This window comes from Typha angustifolia, chromosome 10, assembly GCF_048772165.1.
Source record: "Typha angustifolia cultivar Huaian chromosome 10, ASM4877216v1, whole genome shotgun sequence".
In the NCBI taxonomy this organism is placed as follows: domain Eukaryota; kingdom Viridiplantae; phylum Streptophyta; class Magnoliopsida; order Poales; family Typhaceae; genus Typha; species Typha angustifolia.
In genome coordinates, this window is record NC_133248.1 from 8,292,378 (window position 1) to 8,319,109 (window position 26,732).

Consider the following 26,732-nt stretch of genomic DNA (forward strand, 5'->3'; position numbering starts at 1 on the left):
CCGAGCTCAAGAAGTCAATGTCGTGCTCAAGTGGTCCGTGTCTCTACTTTGTGCCATGCAAGGACGTGTTAATTGTCCGGGCCCCAACATGGGCCCCAGACCTCTGAATTATATCCTAACTGTGCAATCTGGCCCTTAAAACTATCTAAAATATAACAATCTCACCTTCTGTTAGTGTGTAGTTTGTTTCATTAACATTAGGTAGTAATATAAGTGGCCAATCATACTCTACTTTTTAGCTATTTCCCATGAGAAGGTTTTCTAAAATCAGATGAAAGTAAAAAGGGAACCAAGTCTTTTAATTAAGGTCAAATGGGAGATAAATGAAATATTCTCTATTAACAATAAAAAAATTAATTCAGAGTTTTTAAGGTATTAAAAAATAAAACAAAAAAAATGGAATGATAATATCCATATATATAATAAGATGTGAATGATAAGAAAATCAAAATATATGGTGCTTTTAATAAAATTTCCTTATAATTTAATATCACATTACATTGTTGAGAAAATAAAAATATATACAAGAAGAGCATACGGTACACGTTCTAAGGATGTAATATGATATTATAATAAAGTTTGAGGGGTTAAAAGATAGTTTGGCTTTATATTTGTTTTGTTATAAAATTTGGTCAGTGGCATTTAAGGCCATGCCTTGTATACAAGTTGTGCTTAGCCGAGCCGCACCGAATCAACGGCTCTGATCACGCGAGGTGGATCTCCATTCTCCTCCGCTTCCGCTTCGCCTTTTAAGACGACTGTACCACTCCAAAATGTACTTCGCTCTGCATTTATCATAGAGAGAGAAGAAGAAGAAGAAGAAGAAGAAGAGGAGAGAAGAGGGATTCTTCGAAACTCGAGAGAAAGCTTTCGGATCTCTTTAGATCTCCATCAGGTACGCGCTCTACTCTTCCTCCTGGTCTCGATCTCCTTTTCTACCTTTTCTCGGATTCGAGTTGATGGAATTCCTATGGAGTTACTAGTTTTAGCAACTCGAAGTTTGAGCGATTCTTCCTTCTTAGCTCTTCCTCCTCCCGCATTTCGAATCTAGAGCTTTAATTGGGTAAGCATTTCGTAAACATTCGAGCTTCCTCGTCAGATTTCTTATGCTATTTGAGTGTTTTTCGAGTTTAGAGAAGCTCCGATCTGATGCTAAAAGCTCGAAATCTAAAGCGAGTAAGCTCGGAATAAGATGCAGTGATCTGAATTTTGGTAGCGTAGTGGATCTCGACGCGTATCCCATGGGAATCGGCTTCCTTCATGCCGGGGAAACGACTTGAGTGCACTTCCTTCTTTTCTTATTTCCTTCGCCTCCCGGGAACTCTTCGGCTGATGGGGCCCAGATTGACCTTTTGATGGGTGAAGCCCAGCAACCAAATCCCATCAATATCTTGGATCTAACCGTTGGTTGGGACTTGATGGATGATGAATGGATAAGATGCCTTTTCCCACTTAGAAACGTTGCAATCCACTAGTTAGTAAAAAAAAGCTTATGAGAGAAGGAAAAGAGGGTAATGAGTAGCACAATAATGGACGCCCGTGCAACAATGTGAGTTCCGGATCCTCTTTTGCAATCAATGGTGGTGGCCCCTTTGATTACCCTTGGGGCTTCCTTTCTATCCGCCCTAATGATGAAGTCTCGCTTCGCCCTTGGTTAGTTGTAAACGCCCTAGTGGGTCCAATTGGCTCTCAACTTTTCTTACCTCTGCTTAGCGTTATCTTAGTGCTGCTATTAATGACTAGACTATTCTCTGTATCTAAAATTGCGACTGTGATTCATGATGGTTTGATTAGTGGTTGTTGGGTCAAATCTAGAAAATCTAAGTCATTTGGCCAAATCTATGCAGTATCTGAAGGTTCAGATTATACCCAAAAAGAAATATAGGGTTGTAAGATTTGAGCACGTAGAGAGGGAACACTGAATTGGTACAGTGGGGTTTGCAACTGACTATAAATTTCATTTATGCTACTCTGATGGTTTATTTGAATGGAGGTCAGAACCGAGATAGATTTGAAGTGGTATAGAACTATAATCTACAACTGATCTAGGAGATCAAATATCTCCCTGAGGCGTTTCCTCTTACCAAGCATAAGTGTTTGGTTCAAAAAGCAATATCAATATGTGGATTATGATTATAACACATAAAAGTACTCTTCTCGAATTATTAATTCTTCATTTATTCTTATCCTTAATTGTTATAAACTTCGGAGAATTAGTGATCAGATTTTCCAATATCATTGGAACATTTGACTAACCAATCTAGATGGAAATGGAGATAGAGATGAGAAGTTATGGTGCATCTTTATATTTTGACCCTAGTTTTAGGCTGACATCCCTAGTAATAATAGTTTTAGGTTCACGCCACTTGTTCTCCGAACCCCAAGTGGAATAATTGTTCTATCTATTCTAAATCCTTCACATGTGGATTCCTTTTATCTTATCCTAGCATAAATATATCTACTACTTTGCGACTAGTGGACCGGACGTGGGGTCCCTTTTGGTGTGTATTAAGTTATTAGAGTCATCCTCCCTTTGTAAAGTTCCAAGAAAGCAATATATAGAATAATTTACTCATCGTAATCACATTCCTTGGATTCCATTGCATCTTCCACTGTTTGCCCCATGTGCTCCGCATGTGCGTATTTCGACCTCGGCCATCCTCTTTCACTCTCTTGGGATGGGGTTATTAACTTGTCTAGTGAGCTCCAAGGCTACTAACTCCAGAGCCCCTCGTTCCAATCTCCACCGACCCAATCAATAGTGGCTTTCCTTCCTAAATTATATCCATTATAGTTCCCAGTAAATATCCATTATCCGATTAAAACTTTTTATAACAATTTGTAAGATTACAATATCTCATGCCCGAATAAACCATTATCCTATTGCAGAAAGAAGTTGCATTACCTTTCTCCCAGTATCTCTTCTCCTGTTAGCCCATGTTCTCTTCACGTGGGTATCTTGGAAGGGTCCGTTACGTTATCACTTGTGCTTCCTGCTTGGGTAGCATTTTTAATGTGGTGACCTGTTGTATATTATGTGTGCGTCTGGAAGTGCATGTTCTTAGTATAACAAAAGATACCATGCTAAATGCAACCAAAGGGGTGCTATGTATACGAATCAACTGTGAACACTTGCACGTTATGTTCAGTGAATTGGCCATGTAGCCATGTGACACTGATACTTGGGGGCTAGGGTACAGAATCATCAAACAGAGAGATCCCAATGCAAGAATTTTCTGGGAGACTAGTCTGGAAATTCTTCTTGGTAGACAGCTCTTTTTTTCTTTTTCAAGATTTAGAGGAAATCTATGACTTAATTCTTTATTAGTAGACACAGTTGTCACGGAGAACCTGTGAAAGATACATATCCGATCTATATCAATCGATGTACTATAACATGTTTAGTCCATATGTATTAAGATAAGACTATAGACATCTTGTTCCCTCGTTACAGCCTTTGCATTTTAGACAGATAATTACTAAACTCATATGCTTGGTCTTCCAGCATGTTTATTTCTTTCTTGTTTCTTCCCCTTTTTACTTGATTTATCTTACTTTGTGCCATCATGATCATATATCTCTGTCTTACCCAATGCAATAATCCCAAATATGAAGTCATATGGTTGAAAACAAGTCGGATTAAATATGACCTGATCGAGAGTCTCATATCCGAGTTTTGCTGGATATGGGTTGAGATTTTTTTATTTATCTCAATATCTAAATTCGTATATGTATCCGGATAGTCTTGTGGATACAGATATGGGTTGATAAATAATATCTAAATTAGTATTAGTATATCATTTAGTTTTTTTTTATAATTTAAAGAGGTATATATAAATATTTTTCTTAGTCTATGACCTGCACTTGGATAATTAAAAAGTTTAAAAAGTGTAATGTTTAAAAAAATAATAGTTTAGGGGATCTAAGTAAAATTATTCTTTAAATATATTATAAAACTAGTGATATAAAGACTTTTTAATTACTTTTATTTATGAATTTCTAATCTAATTTTTTAGATATACTTACTGTTTGCCTATAGATTTCAGTAATTATATCACAAGTACTTTATACACTTAGAAAATACATATGATATATCAACCCGATATTTAAGTTCCCTATCCGTTCACTTTTCATATCCGAAGGAAAAACATAGACACGGATCTGATTTTACCACTATTCGATCAGTATGTGTTCTGTCCGTTTTCACCCTTACCGGGTCATGCCAATGATGTCCAATAATTTCTTTTGCAATCATTCAATTAAAGCAAGTATTCGAGGGGCTCCTCTGCCTGACTAGAACCTTTAAAGTGTCAGAAATAGCATACGAAGTATCCATAAGTGGAGTAGTGCATATATTAATGATCAGTAAGCCATACCTGGAAACACATTATCAGTAGGCAACACATAAAGGGATCATTAGAAGATTGCAGCCACAGGTAAGAAGTATATTGTTCTTGAAGCGTAGTTGCAATGTCTCCTTCTCTCCTACTCTCCTTCGCGAAGAAAGGTCATTACTTCCGGATTCGGCGTGCGCCTCCTAAGGCATCCATGCACTACAAAAGAAGAAATAAAACCTAATCCTTTTCCTATCATTTTTGAGCGTTGTGGGTGGGTTGGCTCGTCCATTTCTATTTCTCTGTACCTATAGACCGAATGCCTATTTCTAGTTAGACTTATCACGTACGTCTAATTCTGATTTGCTTGGCTTACGTTTTAGTTAGGTCGGATTAACTTTTACGTCAGGGTGTTTGATGGAGCAGGAAATCCCCTATTTAAAGTGGGACTGGAAAACGAAGTCAAAAGTCTTTTGTGGTTTAGGTGTGCATGGACTCTCGATTGTTAACATCTTCATCCTTGGCACACCTACCTATGACCAAAAGAGAGGTTTACGATCGGTTTATTCAAAGCTCTAGAACATAGAGATGTGGGTTGACAATGACAACCATTGTTCATCCATTGGGCATTCATTTTATCTTGACGGTGATTCAAAAGATCAATCCAATTTATGGTTACAACCTCCTCCTACGAATAGGGAGAATAGTTGTGGACTGCCACGTCACCCTAGTTATAGATAGAGAAGCTAGGTAACAAAAGAGTGCAGAAAAACACCCATTGGTACTTTGAATTACTAGCATATTTAATACACGTGAACGTCCGTGATGAAGCAATTCTCAGAAATCGAACGGTTCGAACGGTGCATTTCTTGTTCAAATTGATTCTTTACCAAATCTATATCGAATTAAAACCCAAATCTGAGATATTTCCACTGAGAAAGAGCGTGCATGATTCAAAGTTGTTTCAAAAAGTAGGGACTTTTCAGAGCAATCAGTTATCAAAAAGGATTTAATTACATATTCACCTTCTAACTATCAGTAAGTATTTACATTGCATTCCTAGAAAATAAAAAACTTACAATTTGCTCTTTAATTATTTAGAATTTACAATTTCCACCCTTACAAAAGAGTGGAGAATATTATATTTTACAAGTCTACATTGTTATCTTTCTAGGGTAATGTAGCTCATTCATTGCCTGGTGGGTGGAATTGTAATTTATCATAATTCTAACTTTAACGTATGGTGAGATGGGTAGTATTGACACATCCAACATACAGGGGGTTGGTATTCTCGAGAAATTTTATTTTCTCCAGTGGATCGGTCGGGTAAGCACCAGTTTTGGTTTGCCGGGCCCTGTGGAGTTAACCCTCGGCTTAACTTAAAAGCCAGGGATGGGCCACTGCCGGTCACCACGTGGGTTGCCGGTCGCCGTTTCTGGCCCCAAGCGAAGGACAGAAGAATAGCGTGGGAAATCGACAGAAGGTCTCGAACATCTAGGAGCTAAACTCTGTTGTCATTATCCCCCCCCTGCCTCAGAGTTGCAATAATTAGACTTGGGGTCGTTTTCATGCCAGTCTAACCAAGGCTCTTCCTATCCTGTAAATTATCCGACACTTAAAAACGAGCATCCTAAAAATGTTACATCACCTAAGAAGGTCCTAAAGCTATGTAGCTGATAGTGCCACCCCTACACCTCTCTTATCTCTACGAGAGCAGTGAATTAGCTACGCTTCGGTGGTGGGTAGAATTTGGAAATGAGTCGGTGTTGATATCGATCAAGGCGTAAAAAGTACTAGTATCTTCACCTACCGAGCTGCGCGGTTATCTCCTTATAGCCACTGACTCGTGAAGTACACATGGAATAGAGGGGGAGAGCTCGGTGTTTTGGCCGTCGGTGATCTCAATGGCTATTGCTGGGTTGATGCAGTGGGTTTGGAGACTCTGGTTTTGGTTGTTGAGGTACAAAGAATGCAAAATTTTGTTCTTTTTTTTTAAAAAAAAAATCTCTCCTTTTTGTTATATTTTGGTCCCGAATACATTGGTAGATGCTTGTTTCCTTTGATGTGAGCTTTTTTTCTTATTTCTTGTTTCATGGCTGAGATTTTTAATTTTGGGATCTGGGTATTGTTGGTGTACGTATATTATCCTCTTGCTCTTGATATTTTAGGGGATTAGATGTTATTTTGCTACAATGCTGAGGAATTCGGTAGACCCATAATTTTTTTTTCCCTCTTTTTTCTTTGTTGTTGCGTTCGGACACAAACATTGCGTGCTAGACTCAATGGTGAAAGGCGAAGCTTGATAATCGTACAGAAGCAAATTAAGTTCTTCTAATTGAGGAGAAAAGGTTTTAGGTTTGAGACGGTTAGACCAAATAAAGGCTGTGGGGGTTCAGAATGCAGCTTTTCTAGCTGATTTAGTATCTTAGATATTTTTTTCCTTATACAATGATGCAATATTTGGATTGTTCTTTATTTTTACTTGTTTCGTTTCGGAGATGATGTTGGAAACTTGGAATGACTATGATCAACTGTTTAGCTACTTTAGAAATTTATGAATGCAAGATTCTTTTGGCCAGTTTAGAAGTTTTGGAAGTTGAATATCTCTACTCAAGATTCTCCCTTAACAGATTGCAAGCAAAAAATTATGCTGACTGTTTCTTATTTCCATGACCATACTATCCTCCTTTTTTTGTCAAGGTTTAGGGTTGTAAAACCATCTGCAGAGGTCCTACAAGTCTGTTTTTAACTTACTTGAACCAAACTTCCTAGCACAGCATTTCAATTCTGTTGGGTTTTTCGGCAAATAGATGTCTAAAGTCTTAACATGTTATGAAAAGCTATCGACCCTTCGTATAACTCTGTAAAGCATTGAAAAAAAAATGCAGTTTTGTCCAATTTGGAAAAAAAAAATGTAAGTTTCATCTGGTTGCAGCCAAAACTTCAAGTTGGAAGTCCTCAGGGCCATACTCAGGAACCTTGTTACAAAATAGTCCATAATTGCAGTCTCAGAATTTATAAAATAAATATGGAATAAACTGTATGATTCATATTTTGCATGGGGAATACTCTATTCACAGGATAAATTTGAAATCATCTGTGGCATCATGATTTCCTAAAAACTGTACATTCACTAGTCCATTTTTGTATGTGGCAGTATGGAAGATTTTTTTTTTCAATGTGGAATAACGGGAACAAAAGAATTCTTTTGTAATATTTATCTATTTCATATTGCAGTTGAAGTATGTCAAACTTTGAGTTAAAAATAATAAAATCTATTTAGCTTGTCTTCATGAAATTTCTTCTAGTTTACCACAGAGTAACTATAACTTTTGGTTTTGATTATGTAAGGTGTAAAAGTCCCTCGGGGAACTAACATATTTTCCTCCGTCAGATCATCTTGCTCCATGGTTTTAAGTTAAGCACCTGATATAATCAGATGGCAACTGATGTTGATCAAGCGTACTTTGCCTGGCCACAGGATGAATTATCTGATCAGAATGACTCTCAAGTAAATCCTATTCCCTCTTTTGTATAATTCCCCTTGTCTACATGTTGAAATTTTTAGGTCATTCTTGGGATGGTAAATTTTGGTGACTCTTTGTTCATGTAATGATAAAGGAACTTCTTTCATATATTCAGTCTTCCATAGTTTGACATTACGTGACTTAAATCAATATCAATTTATAATAACCATATTACTAAGTTAATATTGGACCATGCATGACTTGAAGTTAGTTGTCAACATTTGCAAGTTCGGATATACACGTCCAAGTATGATCATAAGCAATATCTAGAAAATAAAAATATTTATTGTCTATCAGATTAAACTGTGTCAAAGTAATCATCATTAGTGTTAGTTCAAGTTGCAGTGTTTAAATGAGATGTATTTGAAATAATTGTGAAACTGTTTTCAGGGTATTTCAGTATCTCAAATGCTTGATCATGGTTCCATATCTTTTGGAAGATTTGAATTTGAGTCATTATCATGGGAAAAGTGGTCAGTGTTTACTCATGATAGACGCCAAGAGGAACTGGAGAAGTTCAATGGTTTAGTTGCCCAAAAAAAGGCATATTTTGAAGAATACTATAGAAAACTTCGAGCATTAAAGGCATTGCGACAGCAGCAGAACCAGCAAACTGAGCTTACTTTGGATTACAGTGGTGATGGAAGTATTTCTAGCCAGACAGGAGAAGATGATGAGATAGCTTCACAGCTTGAAAGCCTCAGAGATGGGACTGCAAACAATACTGATGCTGCTGGAGAAGCTACAGTTGCAAGCACCCTGGAGCAGGAAATAAATTTCAGTGAAAACCCTAAAGTTGGAAACTTCGATCCAGAATGTTCATCACATCCTGCTTCATCAAAAGGAAGATTGGAAAAAATTGAGGAAGAAAGAAAGATACAACCATTTGTTAAAGAATCCATTATGAAATTTGGAACCTTCGAAGGGTTTACAGAAAATGGCAGCAGTAGTCTTAATAATAAAGAGATTAGTATGGTACCTCAGTATCCACAGTCGGATCTCGAGCATAGAGCAGCTCCTCATCAGACTATAGTGGAGCCTACAAATTCTCAGGACAGAGACTCAAAGCTTAGACTGCCTAGAAAATCAATACCAGAAAATGCTAGATTGCCTCGCAAAAAGCCTCTCGATCAACCAGTTACTAAAAAGGTATGCCCAATTTGGAAGTATTCTTGTTGGTGATCTTTTTATTCTCCATTAATCAACTCGAAGAAGTTGGAGCTGACTAAAATTTTGAATTTGTTAGCTTTTATTAATCATTTTAAGGTAATTAAAGCTATGAAAGAAAAAGAATCTCAAGGGTATGACACATAAAATGTGTTGGAGTTATCTCAGCATGACAACAATGATGCGAGAGTGCTTTATCTCCCAAGTCCCAATTCATTATTGTTGACTACTATACTTTTTTTCACCATTTAACTCTATTCTAACTCCATCAACAGAACTCTGTCATACATTTTCTCACCATTCTATCCAAGCACCCCTTGATCTATGCAGTTCTTATCTAATATGTCCAAACCATGTAATTCAAGCTAAATCCAATACATGTATGTATTTCCAATATATTTGGCAATCTGTCACTTGTTTTTGACACTTGGAACTATACAGTTAGGAGGATCATCTAGATTGGTTGATACTTGATAGATTGAAATAAGCTAGCTTCTACTTAATTACTCCTCAATCATTTAGTTACCATGAGTGTACAGGCATTTTATACGAACATCTACAACAAATCCCAGTGTGGCTTATTTTAAAATATGCAGAACAAAATCAACAGCAAAGCATTAGATCAACTGCATCTTCTTTATTATGATGATAATTAGGTTTACTGTCTGCTGTTTTTTAGGAGTCTGCTCCTTCCACTCGATTGGGTCTAAATTCGAGACAGAAAACCAAGCCAGACATGATTCAATCATCAGAGAGAACAAAACAAACACTTCAAAAGACCATTGTCAGGGCAGATGGCAGCAGTCACAGAACAAAAGAAGCTGCTGCTAGAGTTACAAGTACCAATAGATCTACCTCAGTGGTTTCACACAGACCACTAAAAGAAATACGCCCCAATGTTACCACCCCACGTCCATTCTCTGCTACCAGAGAAAGAAGAGCTGCTGTCAGAGAAAGTACAGTCAAGATTGATTCCAGAGCATCAAAGAGGGAAGTACTGCCACCAAATTATGCAAAGGGTGGCCCAAGTTGGCAGGTAAGTTCCAGTCAAGCGCTTACTGCTTCTTAGAAGCTGAAGTTAGTAATTTTGTCCTCAATCTTTTTTGTCATCCAGATGCAGGTGGTTTCTTTCTGCTATTTATTGTCAAATTCCTCTCATGCCACATAATTTTCTAATTTCATGACATGAGCAGAGATTACAAAATAAATATGCATTCATAACTTCTGCTTTCAGCCTTTAAGTTATTTCTATATGACATAATACTCTGATAACATGATAAAGTACCAGCACTCCATGCATATATATATTATTTTATGTTATGCTTGTTAAAAACACTTTTATAATCCTTCGGTATACCTTGGGTTTTGAAAAAACACATACCAAAATAGAGAGGGATAATATACTCCTCACTTTTTCTCACATTAAGATGAGGATTATAAATGTGTACTCACTACTCAGTGGTTCACAAGTGTTAAAACCTTTCTTTTACAGCTTCTGTGTGTGTATGTATTCTAATGACAGTTTTGCTTCATTTGTACTCCTGCTTTAACTTTTAAATGTGCCATTTCCATAGGGTACCCCGAAAAAGCTGGCCATACCCAGTAGTACTGTTAAAAGCAGTAGGACAGAAACTAAAAGGTCAGTTCTGCAAACACAGTTTTGGTATCATTTCAGAAGATTTAACTTTTCATCCTAGATTATGACACTGCTATTTCTCCAACATTTATTTGAATTATCAGGGACTTCAAAAAGGCGTTAAAAGAACCTTTGGCAATGGAAAGCCAATGTACAAGCTCAAGGAGCACAGAAGCACATTTGCTTGGAACACCAAAATCGAGGTAAAAAAACCTTAAGACCTCATCAGCGGAGCATTTCATGAATTGTAGAATGGATTTATGTTCATGTTACCACCTAGGATGTGATAGCAAATATATAAAGCTTCTCATCTTTGTCTACTTGTGTTCATATTGATTCAATTTTCATCAACACCCAGGTCAATTAACTTTCCTCCAAGGAAAATGTCTAGTTCTAGTTGTCGAACAGAACTCCAATTCATGGAAACCTTCGGAAGGAACAAGAATAAAGAGGTAAGTAATTTGGAAGGATGCTTCATTTTGCTTCCTGTGGTACAGTTGGATAGCATAAAGAAGTACTGTCACCTTAGTTAGCCACCCATATTGCTTAATGCTTTGTAGCTGATTAGCTGTTAGAAAATAAAATATAAAACCACCTTGCCTATCTGTCATTCACATTAGGAAAAGCCTCCATCCATTTAAATCAAGTCCATTATTTGCGCCCATCAAAATGTCCTAAGCCTAGAAGTGAAGGAGAGTAAAAATGTAAAAACCACAGTTTTCTGATAGTTTAAGCTCTTGGAATGTTTGGTGAGTTAAAAGTAGCAATTGGACTATTTCTTCACTGAACAATAACCAGTAGTTATTTCTCATGCAACATATGGTTGCTTCACTTCATATGATTAGAAATTTATTTTATCTTCAAAAGTTTCTGAAGAATCACAAATTCACAATTAATCCTTGAAAATACAACATTATAGCTTGAGTAGGTGAATTTCTGAATATAAATATGACTATTTCTGATGTGGTTCTTTGGATATGTGATCTAAGTAGGATGGTGGAAGTTTCTTTGCCAGTGAATTTCTATTGCTGGCATATTCATGAAATTTCAAATATTATAGATGACCTTTCTATCGTGAAGATCATGAACCTAATCTTGTAGGGAAACAAGGAGACAAAGTTGACCCAAGCTCTGGGAGTTACAACAAAGACTGTCATTTCTTCACGTCCCGGAAGCTCAACAGGAAGTCAAAAGGTAAGCCTCATTCCTTTTGAAGATTCCAGTTGTTGCAGGAGAAACATACCAAGCTTTATATTTCTGGATGTCATATCACTACTTTGATCTGACACATTGCTGCATCTCGAAGGCTCAAACCATGCTTTCACCACTATAAGCAATCTAATATTTGTTTTACATTAAGTACCACAATTTGCTTCTTTTCTACTGATACTTTATTCTTGTCCATTCTGAAATTATAGCCACTTCCACCCAAGACCAGTGATCCATCATGCATTGGGAGCAAACGACAGGTCAATAAACTTTCACTTAATGGGAGGAAGCTAAAGTATGTCTCTCGTCACACGCAACGAGTTTTCCTTTACTAAGGCCTGCTTACAAGCAAGTTTATCATCATGTTATTCTGTATAACTTGAACAAACTGATTTGGTTGTGATGTAGGTGAGGCACCAAAGTGAAAACGATTTGGCTGAAGGATTTCAGTAAGAAGCACTTTGCATGAAAATGAACCATGGTGCGAGCATCATATGCACATTGTAACAGTGGTTTTATTTATTGTCTGGATGATATTATATTGTATCATCTTTCCTTCTCTTGTTAGCTAGAGTACCTAAGAGTAGTAGTCTTTGTAGCTTGTTGTATTATATGTGCAATATGTGCCCTAAGAGCTCTATAATGTATATATCTAAAAAAGAGTGAAGTCCTGAAAGAAACATTAGAATTTTCTGGTAGCCATTGATCATCCAGCTGCTGCAGTTGTATAGTTTCCAATTGGATGTTATCTAAATTAGATTTTAGGCCTGTTTTTGTATACATGGAATTGATCTGGGCTGGGGTTAGTTGTCTGGATTTGGACCACTGCTCCAATATTTCATAAATGCTAACAGGATGAAATGAGGTTCTGGCTAAAGGCTTTCTACATGTACGTCTAATTGGAAATAGTACATTTTTGTTATTATCTCAAAACAAGATAAGAAATCACTGAAATATCTTTCATACCTCATCACAAGATTTTGAACTGTCTCCCTGACAGTTTCAGCATTTTTGTTTCCTCTAAGAGCTGCTATTGCCTAGTGTGACAGTAAGACTTAGTCCTCTTCCTTCAGAGGTGCTCAGAGGTACAAGTTGAATTACAGAAGCTTTGAGATTCAGAAGATTAGAATTAACAATTCCCATAGTGACTTCAAAATCTAATATATAAGTATATAACTACTACTCATTCTCATTGATTTTTCTGCATTCTAGTTGTTTTCTATGCTAGAATATATTATTGCAAGTAAAATATATTGATGGTACTAAAAAAAGAGTTTGGAACTTGTCTTCTTTTCTTTTTTTTCAAAAAATCTTTTGCACAGCCTACACCAAACCTAGCCTTCAATGCATTTTATTCACAAGCCATGAAGCCAAGCAAAGCAAGATCCCCCCCTTTTGACTTCAAAAGGAACAAATAACTCATGAAGCTTTGGAAGTGAAAGTCTTCTCTAGCAATTGTGTCTTCCACTTAGGTATCATAAAATCCTTGTGAGGAATCCAAAAAAGGTTGAGAAGCCAATGAACCCTATTGGTGGGCAAGATGCACTATACCTCACCAATACCCTTAAGGCCTAAGACAAGAATGGCACTGTGTTAGATGATCCCCTGCAGCTCGGATGCTGGGATTTCCTGCAGATGGGGGTATCTGGCCAATCCCTTGTTGGCTGCCATTTTCAATTTGCATTCATTCAAGGAATGCAGTAAATTCCTGCAGTTAGGGTTGCAGGCCATATTCACCCAAAGCTTGGAGTAGGATGAATGTAGTGAGCTATCTCAAAGACATTTGACCAAAATGGTACGAGGTTATGATAGGCAAAGATTTGCTGCACCTCATAAGATGGACAAAGATCTAGCTAAAGGCAAAGTAGTAATTTGGACTTTATTCCCAAGCTTGGGAGATAATCAAGAGCTAGCTCTACTTTTGTCCATTGATTGCTTGATACTTCTTGAGCATATCATTCATTGTATCTTAATCCCCTTTTTTTCTTTGTTTCTTTCTTTTTTTTTACATGGGTAAAAAAAAATTTTAAACTTCCTTTTTAATAGATCGCGAGCATCTTTGCCGGTCTTTTAAGAGCTAGCACTCTTTAATATATAGATCAAAGAATTGAATCAATCCCGGTAGGAAATTAAACTTAAATAAAACTCAAATAATACACATATAATGTTCTAATAAAATAGTTTACTAAATATCAAATTTAATATTTAAACTTGTGATACTTTGTTATTGGCTGATAGGATCTGAGTACTTAGCTTAATGGTCTGCCTATTTTTGTCACATTTTACAAGTTTGGTATGGGTTAGGCCAAGGCCTCCTTCAGTTGAAATCATTTATGTAATATTTATAAGCATTTACTAACTCACCTATTACAATGCAAGAAATGAAACTTACCATTTCTATTAGTTTTAGTTTAGGCTTTTTCTTATTTATTTTCAAGTAAATTATTTCCCTTTTTATTCTAGAATTTTGGACAAGGATTAAAATACCTTTTTCAAAAATTATATATAACCAAAGTGGCTACATTCAATGCACATAGTATATATATATATATAGGGTTAGGTTACAAACTTCAAATGAATTACTTAGAAAAACGGTTATTTTAATATGTTTTAAACCAGGAAATATGTGTTATCGATTGACAAATGCTAATCATAAGATGCCTTTCATCTTATAATTCCGAAGCTCCTTCTTATCAACCATTGGTGCCCCCAGTTCGTAAGATTTCACTCATACATTTACATTCTGATCCTCATAGAGGAGGACATCAGTCTAGAACAAATTCCGCAAGGCAATCAATTAGAAGGCTATAACTTTTGTCGAACTTCGAATCTCCCTCTTTGAGATCTGGAGGAGGCAGATAGCTATCTTCCTGCCTTCTTCCTACTTAAGGATAATTTCTTATCTCTTCTGTATCTGTAATATCTACTAATACAATATTTTACTTCTAATAAATATAACTCGGCTCAACCCATTTTTCTCAAAATAAATAGCTAGGAAAGTATTTAAGTTTCTTTTTTGTTCCCTCCCTCAAAATGTTAAACATAAAACCTATAGTTCAACTCATATTACCTTTCTAACCATTGATCTCAAGATCTATAATACTATAAACCCTTCAGTAGATTTATCCAACAATATCCTTAATAATAATAATAATAATAATAATAATAATAATAATAATAATAGATTTAGATCTACTATGGATCTAAGGCAAGCAATGAACAACTAGTATGTCTGATGGGTAGTAATGTGTCCGTTACCTAATGGTGGGACACTGCTGTCTTTAATGTTCCAATCTACTTGCTCCAAAAACCAATAGCTAGACATCATGTGCAAAAATAGTATACAAATATACAAAATGAAATAAAGATGTACATAAATAAAAAGTTTAACGGCTAGTACCTCTGGGATCTCCTAGTTCAATAAATATCATCAAATAAGTACATACGAAAGGAATCAATTCACATTCAGATGAAGCCACATGCATCATGTGATATAGACCTTGTTTAAAACTTTGTTTTAAATAAATTTGGAGATAAATCTATGAATTAATTACCTCAATTTTTGCATACACATTGCATGGATAAGATAATTATGGACAGCAGCAGTGTATGAATTTTTAATCCATGATTTAGAGTAGTATTGTTTCTATTCTTCTTTGTATTTGATTGCAACAGTATGATAGAGTGTGTGATCATAATAATCATGAATAAAGAGGTATTTGATTATTAAAATATTGAGTATGGAGATTAAAAAACCTTTACTTTGCCAAAACATGAGCACCCTAGTTTGTGTTTGGGTTCGATAAATCTAATTTCGAACCAAAGCATAAGCAAGTTATCTTCCTCCGTAGACACTCCTGATTACATTTAATCTCTATAGACTCTTAACTACATTAAAAAAAAAGAACATCTAATTTGACAACATCACTTCTAATATTCTATCTATCATATTTCTACATGTATAATTTACGCTCGTTGTTGTAAGGATTAGTTCAGTTATTCAACATGTGTTTTCTCTATTTATGCTCATCCATGCCGACAAATCTACTAATCCTATATTTGATTAATGAATAACCGTGCGATTATGATTTTATTTATATTGATACGGTATAATATAACATTAATAGTTTTATAATACTTTATAATAGATTGAGATTAGTCTCACTGTTGTCACGGAATTGGCTAAGTCGCCAATAAAAACCTATCCAATAACTGTGGTGGCTTCTAACGTGGACGTAAAGTTGGTAGAGCTAATGACCCTTTGATCGATATCGGACGGCTTAGATCATCAAACACGTCCAGACTGGACCTGTTTAGCATTTGGGAAAAGAAATTGGAGTTTTTCGTAATTTTCCATCTCCTCGCTGTCCCGTTATACCCGCCAGCTAGTAAAACCCACCGGCTTCTCCCGGTCACCCTTGTCCCCAGGACCCACTACAGCCGGTCAATTAAGTACTCACCTTTTCTGCACTACCATTGAAGGAATTTCGTGCATGGCGACACTTGGCATCCATTGATTGGTTGGCTACCGAACAAGTTAATATTCCTAGAGAAAAGGTAAAACTTAATTAATCCATTCTATTAATTAACCGATTTCATGGCCAAATAAATAAATAATAAAAATAAGCCATTGTGCATATTTCATTTTTATTATATAAATAAATATATATATATATATATCTAATATAAAAAAAAGATAAATAGCTCAATCCCTGGATTATTCTGGGATTTACTCTTTAAAACTTAACAATGCCACAAAAGATGATCCTTGCAGTGGGTGAAAACACATCATAATAATTCTAAAAATGGCAAAGCACTCTAATATTAATGATAATAATAAAGGATTAGCACAGACTAAACCCCTGAATAATGATCAAGATCAGTGTTCCTAATAGCTTCTATATATTCTAGAAGCTATAAAAAAATATATATTATTATTATATATTTCTATTTGTATAAGCCTGGTTGTCAAAAGTCGGTTGGAAGTCACTTGCATGAAGTATTAAAATGCTTAGAATATCTGATAAAATTATTAAAAAATTATCACCTTATCATCTCAAACAAGCTAAAATTATAATAATTCTTGAATTATTTTATATTTTAAAGTTTAGATAATATATAGTTGGATTTTTTTTTAATTCTTCAAGGTATAATGTGTTAATTGCCATAGAAATTATTGTGCTTTTTTTTTTAAAACTATCACTCTGTTAGTTAAATTTTACAAATTTTAATTAAATATAAGTTAGATGTAAAGCAGGTTATTTATTAAAAAATAGTTTAAAAGATATCTAATATTAAATATCCTATTTTATATGAGATAAAAATTATTGATAAATATTTTATATCCGAAAATTAAGAAAGGAGATAATTTTATTATTTAATAATAATAATAATAATAATAATAATAATAAGCAAATTATACAGGGGTGAAATGGTAATTGAGCATAAAATTAAAACTTAATTTAATTTAATTTAATTTTTATGCCACGTATATATTGAAGACTACGTGGAAGAAGTAATCGTTCTTTTAAGGAGTGAAGAAGAGTGAGCTTACCTACCGTTAACCGCGGTAACTCTTCCCCAAGTCCCAAGCCCATGGGAGTGGGAAAAAACAAGCAGAGAAGAAAACAACTGCCAGTGCCACGTAGGCATGGGTAACCTAAACGGGGCCCGGGCTCGGATAAAATATCCAGACCTCAGCCTCGATATCCGAGCCAAATGACAGCTAGTGACAGCCTGTCAGCAACCCTTCTCTCTCTCTTTTTCTCCACCTCCTCCGTTCTGTTCTACTTCCTCTCTCTTCCTCTCCCTCACGGTCTCCCTCTCTTCCTCTCCCTCAGTCCCTCCGGTTTAGGGTTTCCATATCGCTCCACACGATCGGAGATCCAGTGCAGAGCCGGCGGATCTAGCTTCGACTCGTTGAGGGCTCTCGCTTGAGCCCGGAATCGCTGGATTTGGTGGAGATTCGACCTTGGCGTGCTCGATATTAGAGTACTTGCTCCGGTTCGCACGTGGCTGCGTCCAGGACCCGATGAAACTCCGGCGTGCCTTTTGATCTTTCCCTTGTGGTGCGTGATCTTTGAATTTTCTTACGATTTTTATCTATCTTTTTTGTGGATTTTTTTTTTATGCTTGTTAATGTCGCTTTGTGAGTTTTTCCATAGTTCTCCGTAAATTTATCTCCTTTTTGCTGTTGCTGTGATTTAGAATATTTTGGATGCCCTTACGATAATTATTTGATACTTAGGATGGCGGTTTAGTTGAAAACCATTGTGTTGTGTGTTTTATTTAATTACTCAGCTTCTTTAGCGAGATAGACTAGCAAGTAGAGATAAACAAGACGTGTTAATTACTGCTGAAGTAGCGATGATTTGGGCAAAAAAGTTTCTTGATTTTATTCCTGAGAGAACTAGTGATTTTAAGGTCATAGTTACAGAATCATACGAGTTGCTTTTGTTGCCTGGTCTAAAGCTGCTGATCTGGAAATCTTTTTCATTCTGGTGTAGGCCAAGTACTATTTTGAAAGCCTAGCAAAGATGGATTCTTTTTTATCATATTGGTCATAAATGCCTTATATGCTGTCGTTGATCTGTATTCTTAGAAATATTTATATTGTCATATTGCATAATATATTGTTTCTTTCCATCTGTGTTATTACTGGAGTCTATAATTTATGCAATAGACTGAGTTTCTGCATGCCATGTGAATATGGAATCTGTTGTTTTGATTTCCCCTGTGTGCCTATCGTCAACGCACATTGGTTCTTGTAGGATTGATATAGAAGAAATATAAGTTTGTTTTCCTGCTGCCATTTGCAAGTACTCAATAGGCTAGGTGTCTTTCATTGCCTTTTCTATCTTTCATGCCAATTGTCAGTTTACCAACGGTTTAAACTTTTCCTTCCAAGGTGGTAATGGACTATGCTCTGATGAAGATTCCAATTCAACACTTAGCAGATTCTTAGCCAAAGAAAGTCTCAAGGACCTAACTACTGATCCAGGAGATCGGCAGTCCATAGGAAGACCTGCACTATTGAGGAGGCAGCACAGCTTGCAGCATCTGTGGGCCATTCTGGTATCGATGCGAGCAGAGAGCATGCGTGGAATCCGTGTTCCGGGTGATGCCCCAGACCAGATTCGCTGCCGATGCATTCGGTGTGGTGACCATTATTCTCTTCGTTCTCTTTGTTATTCTCAGTCTACTGTGCATCTTCCAATGTGTTTACTTCCGTTTACGCATTCGAAGAGGGGGCAATCTCCAGCTTGGTTATTTTAATGGTCCCTGGATCACCCGCATTGCTCTTATTTTGCTTTCAATTTGGTGGGGCTTAGGGGAGGTGTTTAGACTGGATTTAGTGAAAAGAAGGCTTTTTTCCAGCTTAACATGGCAGCGGAATGTTTGCAAGGTTTACATTGTATCCAGTCTAGGTTTTGCAGAGCCAAGCATTTTTCTTACACTGGCATTTCTTCTGCATGCCTCGTTACAAAAGAGGGAGTCAGGCAGTTTGAACCGGCGATGGAACAAAAAGACCATTGGCTGCATCTTCCTCTTCTGCATTCCAGTTGTTATCATGCAAGCTCTTCTTGTTATTATTGGACCAAAGTTTGTTAATGAGGAGAATAGCGATGGAAGAACAAAGATGTCCAAGTACTTTGCGCAAACTTCTTTTGTGCATGGCGACCATAATGTTTGCACTTATCCGTTGTTTGGTACTATTTTACTAGGCCTATTTGATACCCTCATGATCAGCTATGTGTCATATATTGGATCTCGGATATTGTCTTCAGTTATCAACAAGAAATTGCGGAGAAGGGTCTACTGGTTGATATCCTCTGTAGTTTTCTTCCTTCCAGTGAGGGTGCTGCTCCTAGGGTTTTCTGTCCTACCATATCCAGGGGACTTGGCCTATGAGACCATTATATTTTTGTCCTTCTTGACAATGTTATCCTGCATGGCCGTGGGAATTGTGGTGCTGGTCTACTACCCTGTGACAGATTCCTTGGTTTTGGCTCTGAGGGATCTAGGGCATGGAGAAATGACAGAGATGACACCATACGATGACTACTACTACTTTGAGACAGCCTCGCTTATGACCAATCAGAGCCACCATGACATCGAAAGGAACTCCGATACATCTACGAAGCGCGGCTCCATATCCTTCCGCACCATGATCAGGGATGATCCACCCACATCAGATGGCCTCGGTGAAACCAGCTTCTCTTCTCATGGCGCCCTCCACATTGGCTCGCCCTCTGGTTCTTCTCCATCAGCTGCCAGGCCTATGCTCCCTCTTAGAGAAGTTCCTAGATATTGAGAGGAGAAAACTACAACTGTTCTTACCCTTTTCTTTGGATTGCTTCTTTTTTGTTCCTCTAATTAGTGATGATAACAGTTTTGTGGTAATGAAAAGGTTTTGTGTAAAGTTTTAAATTAGCCATCAATCATCACTTGGATAAGCTTCAGAGTAATATGCTGAGATACGTGGGAACTGATAAGCATGAGATGAGCTGTCTACAGCCTTTGTGCAGGATAAGGAAGTCAGTAGTAGGTTGATTCTCTCTTTTAAGCTGGCTTAAATAATAATATATTTGGCCAAGTTCTTCTGTGGCTTCCATTATCTCTTCATTCACAGTTACAGCTGTTGCTGATTCATGACTGCAACCACTTTGAATGCTCCTGCTTGACAATTCATCAAGCTCTTCGACAGAAGATTGCAACACCTATTCCATTTGTTCCAGTGGGCAGGTGATCTGATTTGAGAATTAGTGGTATCTAGTAAATTTTTTTATTGAACCTTATTGGCTGCCTTGATATCTGGACTAGTCAAAACCGAGTTAAATAAATTTGAAAGGTTGTTATCAGGGCTCTGTTAATACTATCTGTAGTACATCAGTGTCATTGTCTTGGATTCCTCTGCTGTCTTGGATAACAGAATCTTGTCACCAATGTCAATCCAAACATAAATAGAGAACAATGGAGATAAGGAGAATACCTTGGTGTGTGTATAGTTGTATCAGATTGATACTAATATTACCTGGCGGTATGGCTTTGTATGGTATGACTTTTTTATCTTTTTCTTTTTGTTGAATAGACTTAGTATGGTATGACTTAGTATGCATCAGTTTCTGTATGTGATAAAAGGAGTGTTTGATGTGGTCCAAATTCTGGAAGCATAGAACATGCAACCATGCCCAAAGGATGTCTTTTTCTGCTTGAAATTTTGTAATTTACACCTTGTACTATAGTGGCATTACCATGCAAACCATCTTTAATTATTTTGATCCATATTTGAATATTTGTAATTATTTTTATTTATTTATTATTTTTAGAGAGAAAAAGTAGAAACTTAATCAGACTCTAATTAAATTGATATCATTAGAATTTAAATACGAAATTCCTCCTAAACATGACACTAGTCTCTTTAACCATCTGAATCACCAAGGCTTTCTATTCATCATCACTGCCTAAGATGGATTCAAACCCAAGTTACAAAAAAGAAATTTGAAACCTCCAATCCTTAGTAGCAAAATTAGTTTTAAAGCAAGGTCGAGTATAACTAGGGTGGATTAGGGCTTAAATCATGGTCAACCTCCACGTTTAATTACTCAAAATCCCTGGTGGCCCACATGCCTCTCTGTCACAGCCAATCACGTGGCTTGTCCGGTAAGCGGCAGACCAAATCGCTTCCCGACACGTGCCAGTTCCTCCATCCTCCGTATCGTAAACGTTTTCTCTTATTCTTCCGAGCAAACGTTCTAGAACGAACTCGGATCTCCAAAATTACCCAATAGAAAACCAATCCCTCTGCGACTCTTGCTGTGCGTAATTGCGTAAACATTAACACTCTTAATAATAAATTTGGGTAAATTATAGTTTGACCCTCTTTGATTTCAACTTATCCCTATTATATTATATATATATCTATGTTGTTAGTCAATAAATCATATTAATTTCACGGTTGCAGTATTTTGATATCAATAGATTGTCCATAAGGAGGAAAATATAGATAGAAAAATTAATGGTCGGTCGCTACTTAATTTATACCGTTGGTTGAGGGTTAAGTATTTAAGTTTAAAGAAAATGACAGTTGATATTGGGCGAAAACACCAGGAGTAAATAGTAATTTGACTTATTATACTACTTATCATGCAAAATATATATTTTCGGTAGAAGAGGAGAGTGTTATTCGACTTACTTAAGAGTCATAATCTATGTGAAATCATAAGCTTTTCATTTTGTCTATTTGATTTTAAAATTTCCTTTTAATTTTTTTTTCAAATTTTGTAATGTCTAAAATATAAAAATAAGAAAAATAATGATGAAAGGACCATAAAATAACAACAAAAAATATATATATATATACAGAAAAAGTTACTTTCCTAACTAGTTGATGTAAAATAAATTTAATTTATTTATGAATGGACCATATTGAACTGCTCATATGAGTGTGGCTATTACAATCCAAACATATTTAAATTTACAAAATCTAAGAGTCATTAGGGCAAGTCCTATCTATGGGCTGTTTTCTAATACCAATTACCTAATAACATATAACTATGGGCTGCCCAATCAACTATCCTAGTTGCAATTGTTAAAAGTTCTAAGTCCCAAAACACACTCCTATATATATTATGTACTATGTGTGCTAGAAAGCATACTAAGTCAAAGCCACCACACTCCAAAATGACACAATCCAACTGCAGCCTAACTATAATTTAAATCACATCCAGCAATGTAAATTGGATAATTACATATAGAGTAGAACTATAAGGATGTTAAGTGACATAAAAAATAAGGTCTAAGAGCTGCTGGAAATATCTTGTATTTAAACATCAGTATTTCATTAACTTCGAGCCGAGATTTATGTGAGATTCATATATTATTAATGATGAATTAATAGTGAAATTAAAAGAGTTCAAAGATTACTTTAATATCATATATTTATTTAATTAAATTTATAAAAAAAATAAGATAAAAAATAAAAAAGAGTGAGTTTAGTACTACTATATTAGATATGTAAGAAATATTAGTACGATATATAAGTGTCAAACGTTTTATGAGAATAAAGGGTATTTTGGCCTTAAGAAAAGTAATAGGTAAAAGGTGATTTAGTCTTAAAAAAATAATGAGTATAAATAATTTTATATTATGTAATATATAAGATTATTTAATTTAATTTCCCAAGGAGAGCTACTCTCAATAAGTGTAAATTTATTTAGGTCCTATTTGTAAATTTGAAGAAATAATTGGACTTGACTATAAAAAAAGGCGAGCTTTGGAAATTTTAGCTGCGCCATACCTAAACGAGTCGTTTAGCATTTGGCTTTCGAGATAGAGGAAGGTCCGTCTTCGTCGGCGTGCGCGACCAAACCCTAACCCTAATCTCTCAAAAATGGCGTCGTTCGCGGAGGCTCCTCCGGGGAATTCAAAGGCCGGGGAGAAGATCTTTAAGACGAAGTGCGCGCAGTGCCACACCGTTGACAAGGGCGCCGGCCACAAGCAAGGTCTCTCTCTCTCTCCTCCCCCTTTTTCGCCTATTTATTTGGAATTTTTTTTCTCGCGTATTTGGTTAGTTATACGCTATCTTTTTCGATCTTTCTTGGTATCTGTCATTGTTGTTGTGAAATTTGCTTTTGCCTTTTCATTTAGATTGATAATGTTTGGATTTTTTTGTGTGTGTATGATTTATATCATTTAATCTTCTTTTGTGACCTATAGTTGGGATGGCTATACGTGTTGCAATTGCTTATCTAGATTTAAACTAATGTGCATGTGAGATGTTCCTCTTCGTTAAAATGAGTAATATGGGTGATGATTTTGTTGTGGTTCTTTTAGTGGTGTTATTATCAATTATCTTGGGTATGCTTTGATTGGAATGACATCGAGTCTCTCCTAACGGTTGCTTTGGTAGTTTTCTCTAGTTAGCTCTTGTGTCTTCTTCTGATTGTAAGGATGAGTTGTTCACTTACGCATTCTGTTAAGGCTTTTTTAGTAATTATCTTAGAAATAAATGTTTACAAGCTTGCTTTCCTTGGTGGGAATAGGACCAAATCTGAATGGCCTTTTCGGGAGGCAATCTGGTACGACCCCTGGTTATTCCTATTCCGCTGCCAACAAGAACATGGCTGTTATTTGGGAGGAGAAAGCATTGTATGATTACTTGCTCAATCCCAAGAAGGTATTTTTTTTTTAAAATAACTTTGTTACCGTATTGTTTTAAATTATCTCGCTATGTTGTCAGATGTGCTGATCTGTTGGTTTAGATGCTTTTTTCCTGCATTTGTTTGATTATTTATACAAATTTCTTTCCTATTTACTCACTGATGCAATCATTTAGCATGGTATGTATGTAGGAGCACTAAGTTTGATGCTATGCTAGCTCCATACTTGATTTATCAACTTTTTTTTTATGTGTATTTTCCCTCTGAAGTCTCTTGTTTGAGTTTGTGCCGCTCAAAATTTGAAATTTTCTTTTCTAATGCTACTGGACAAATGTTACTAGTCATCTTCTATGGTTAGGTTAAGGTTACCGGTTATTAGTCATTATCAGGTGATGGTGGAGAAGTCATTCTCTGTTGCCTAATTGTTTTTGGTTGATCTAAGAACGATGATGGCTTTTCTTTTTTTCCTTTTCTTATTTATATTAGAGAAATAATATTCAGTGAAATGACTTAGATGAACACCCAGCATGATAATTACGAGGTAAGTAGTTTTGACCCTTCCAAATACGCCAATGTAGTATTTATTTCATACATCGTGTATGACTACCACATCTTTCTTGACTTGGATTAGATGTTTACAACTCAAATAATTTTTTTGAAAGGATGCGGAGGAATCTTTCTATCTTTGATTTTTACATGTATTTGCAGCATTCATCTAAAGGCGATAGAATTATTGGTAACTTTTTTCAGTTCTGATGTTTTAATGGATCCCTTCGGACCTATACTAATGTTTGCAGTCTTCCTTGTTAATGAAAATTATCTTCTCGGTTGCTTGGTGTCTGGGGGTAATGCATAGCAATGAACTGCACTTCTGCCTTTGAGAGTATGGAAGTTGCTCATTTTTCTTGGTTTCAAACCCTAGAAAGATTATAGATGCTTAGGAGACTATATGTTTTTAGGTTCTTAAAGGATATGAGATAAATAGTGTCTTAGAAGTTAGAACTTGGAAGCAGATAGCATGAATTCAAAATGATTTAGATAGTACCTTACTGGAGTCTTATAGCCATAATGATAATACTTGAGGTAGCAATCCTTCATTGCTCACTTCTTACCCTCCCCATATCTCACATTCTCGGGAGCCTCATGCACTAGAATGACCACATATATACCTATGCATATATAGATACTTTTTGCTGGGCGGACAAGGAAGATGTCTTATGCCCTTCCATCTAATGGTTCATTGGTTCTTTTACTCAATGATGGCATTTTCATTGTTGACAATTATATTGCTTTATCATCATTCTTCCATCTGCTTGTCCCACCTATTGTCTCATCCCTCATCATATTGCAGTCAAGGAGTCAGAAGATAGGATGGAATCTATAAGTGGGGTGGTGTTTTAGCTACTGCTGAAATTATTGTTCAAAAACTAAGATAAATGCATTTATGAATATTATAACTTTTCCATGGCATTTAAGTTTTTTAAAAGATATAGTGGCTTATACATATAAATTATAAAATCTAAATTCTGCATGGCATATTTGTCAATGAAATAATAATGGGAAGATTGAGAATATTTCCAATCTCACTAGTAAATATGAATACATCCAACATATCTATCTGTGGTAGATGAACAAGAATAGAACCTCTAAGACCTGGTGCAAGGTACTTAGCTACAAGTTTTTATGAATTTTCATTCTTTTAATTTTACTTTCAAAAGAATTATTTTCTTTATCTTGTGATTTTGATTATCTTGACTTGATTGGATGATACTTACTATCTTGACATTCAAGCTTCCTTTAGCTCCTCAAGACTATATCTGGGTACTGTTTGCATTCTATGAATATGATGATCAGCGTATTCAGATTTGATTGTCATTTTAAACTCCACTCCTCTTCACTCTACTCCACTCCTTCAATAGCTATTGAGTGTATAAAAGTACACACACACACACACACACGTGTACATTTTGTATCATAATTGTAATACTCCACTCCTTCCACAATGGTTTTTGTGATGTAAAGAAGCCATCTGTTCTCAAAATCTGATAAATTATATTCCTCAAACTGAATGGAAAGTAATCTTATCCACATAATTTTCCCTAATATGATGATTGATTTTTTTTTGTTGCAGTACATTCCTGGCACCAAGATGGTCTTCCCAGGTCTGAAGAAACCGCAGGAGCGTGCTGATCTTATCGCGTATCTCAAAGAATCCACAGCACCTTAAGTTCGTTTGTCATCACGATTGTTTCTCTTCTTTTATAGCTAATAAAAGGTTTATAAGGTTCCTCCTGCTTGTAAGCAAGGCAGTGGAAACAATATTATTTCTTGACGAGTTCTTCAAGCGGCAGCTGTCTTGAGGGAGATTGGTATTCCCATAAGAGCATTCATTTGACTGTAGCATACTACGTTGGCATATCTGGGAACAATTGATAACTTACCATTCAACTTTGTTTTACATCCAGCTGTTAATGAACTGTTTGTTTGCAAGTGGTTTTTATTGTATTATAAGTGCTTCCTGCCTGTCGAAATATGGTCAAAAAGTCTCGGTGAGCGTGTGCTCCACGTGAGATAGACTGCCTTTTAACAGGACACAGTTTAGTTTAATTTTCTTTTTTAAAGTTTTGTTCGGAATAAACTATCGTATACCTTTTAAACTTAAAAATATATATTATATATTATGTTTTGAATAAAGGAA

At 35.9% G+C, this 26,732-nt stretch overlaps 3 protein-coding genes across 7 annotated transcripts; all 3 read left to right on the forward strand.

Annotated features, from left to right (window-relative positions):
- Positions 1 to 672: 672 nt before the first annotated feature.
- Positions 673 to 12,465, forward strand: LOC140768458 (uncharacterized). Of its 3 annotated transcripts, none has more exons than XM_073108732.1 (10): positions 673 to 895; positions 7,729 to 7,845; positions 8,252 to 9,010; positions 9,708 to 10,064; positions 10,603 to 10,667; positions 10,769 to 10,867; positions 11,023 to 11,116; positions 11,766 to 11,858; positions 12,083 to 12,168; positions 12,282 to 12,465. In XM_073108732.1, the coding sequence occupies exons 2-10, from the start codon at positions 7,774 to 7,776 to the stop codon at positions 12,283 to 12,285; spliced, it is 1,629 nt and encodes a 542-aa protein (XP_072964833.1). In that variant the 5' UTR covers positions 673 to 895; positions 7,729 to 7,773; the 3' UTR covers positions 12,286 to 12,465. The 3 variants fall into 3 exon arrangements, with proteins under 3 accessions (XP_072964833.1, XP_072964834.1, XP_072964832.1); XM_073108733.1 differs by lacking the exon at positions 673 to 895 and adding an exon at positions 5,639 to 6,294 and having other exon boundaries at positions 7,686 to 7,845; XM_073108731.1 differs by lacking the exon at positions 673 to 895 and adding an exon at positions 5,640 to 6,294.
- A 5,194-nt stretch (positions 12,466 to 17,659) lies between these two features.
- On the forward strand, positions 17,660 to 20,295 carry LOC140768403 (uncharacterized). 2 transcript variants are annotated; one of them, XM_073108665.1, is made up of 2 exons: positions 17,660 to 17,941; positions 18,781 to 20,295. In XM_073108665.1, the coding sequence occupies exon 2, from the start codon at positions 18,994 to 18,996 to the stop codon at positions 20,185 to 20,187; it is 1,194 nt and encodes a 397-aa protein (XP_072964766.1). In that variant the 5' UTR covers positions 17,660 to 17,941; positions 18,781 to 18,993; the 3' UTR covers positions 20,188 to 20,295. The 2 variants fall into 2 exon arrangements, with proteins under 2 accessions (XP_072964766.1, XP_072964767.1); XM_073108666.1 differs by having other exon boundaries at positions 18,830 to 20,295.
- A 2,868-nt stretch (positions 20,296 to 23,163) lies between these two features.
- Positions 23,164 to 26,524, forward strand: LOC140767992 (cytochrome c). Of its 2 annotated transcripts, XM_073108062.1 has the most exons (4): positions 23,164 to 23,377; positions 23,918 to 24,051; positions 24,576 to 24,579; positions 26,166 to 26,524. In XM_073108062.1, the coding sequence occupies exons 1-4, from the start codon at positions 23,266 to 23,268 to the stop codon at positions 26,222 to 26,224; spliced, it is 309 nt and encodes a 102-aa protein (XP_072964163.1). In that variant the 5' UTR covers positions 23,164 to 23,265; the 3' UTR covers positions 26,225 to 26,524. The 2 variants fall into 2 exon arrangements, with proteins under 2 accessions (XP_072964163.1, XP_072964162.1); XM_073108061.1 differs by lacking the exon at positions 24,576 to 24,579 and having other exon boundaries at positions 23,169 to 23,377.
- Positions 26,525 to 26,732: the final 208 nt, after the last annotated feature.

What these genes read in the sequence shown, in the direction of transcription:
- LOC140768458 (XM_073108732.1), top strand. Translation starts at nt 7,774, where the DNA reads ATGGCAACTGATGTTGATCAAGCGTACTTTGCCTGGCCACAGGATGAA. An exon ending in CTGATCAGAATGACTCTCAA is followed by an intron (nt 7,846 to 8,251) that starts GTAAATCCTATT and finishes AACTGTTTTCAG; the next exon opens with GGTATTTCAGTATCTCAAAT. An exon ending in GAAGGAACAAGAATAAAGAG is followed by an intron (nt 11,117 to 11,765) that starts GTAAGTAATTTG and finishes CTAATCTTGTAG; the next exon opens with GGAAACAAGGAGACAAAGTT.
- LOC140768403 (XM_073108665.1), top strand. Translation starts at nt 18,994, where the DNA reads ATGCCCCAGACCAGATTCGCTGCCGATGCATTCGGTGTGGTGACCATT.
- LOC140767992 (XM_073108061.1), top strand. Translation starts at nt 23,266, where the DNA reads ATGGCGTCGTTCGCGGAGGCTCCTCCGGGGAATTCAAAGGCCGGGGAG. An exon ending in GGGCGCCGGCCACAAGCAAG is followed by an intron (nt 23,378 to 23,917) that starts GTCTCTCTCTCT and finishes TGGTGGGAATAG; the next exon opens with GACCAAATCTGAATGGCCTT. An exon ending in ACTTGCTCAATCCCAAGAAG is followed by an intron (nt 24,052 to 26,165) that starts GTATTTTTTTTT and finishes TTTTTGTTGCAG; the next exon opens with TACATTCCTGGCACCAAGAT.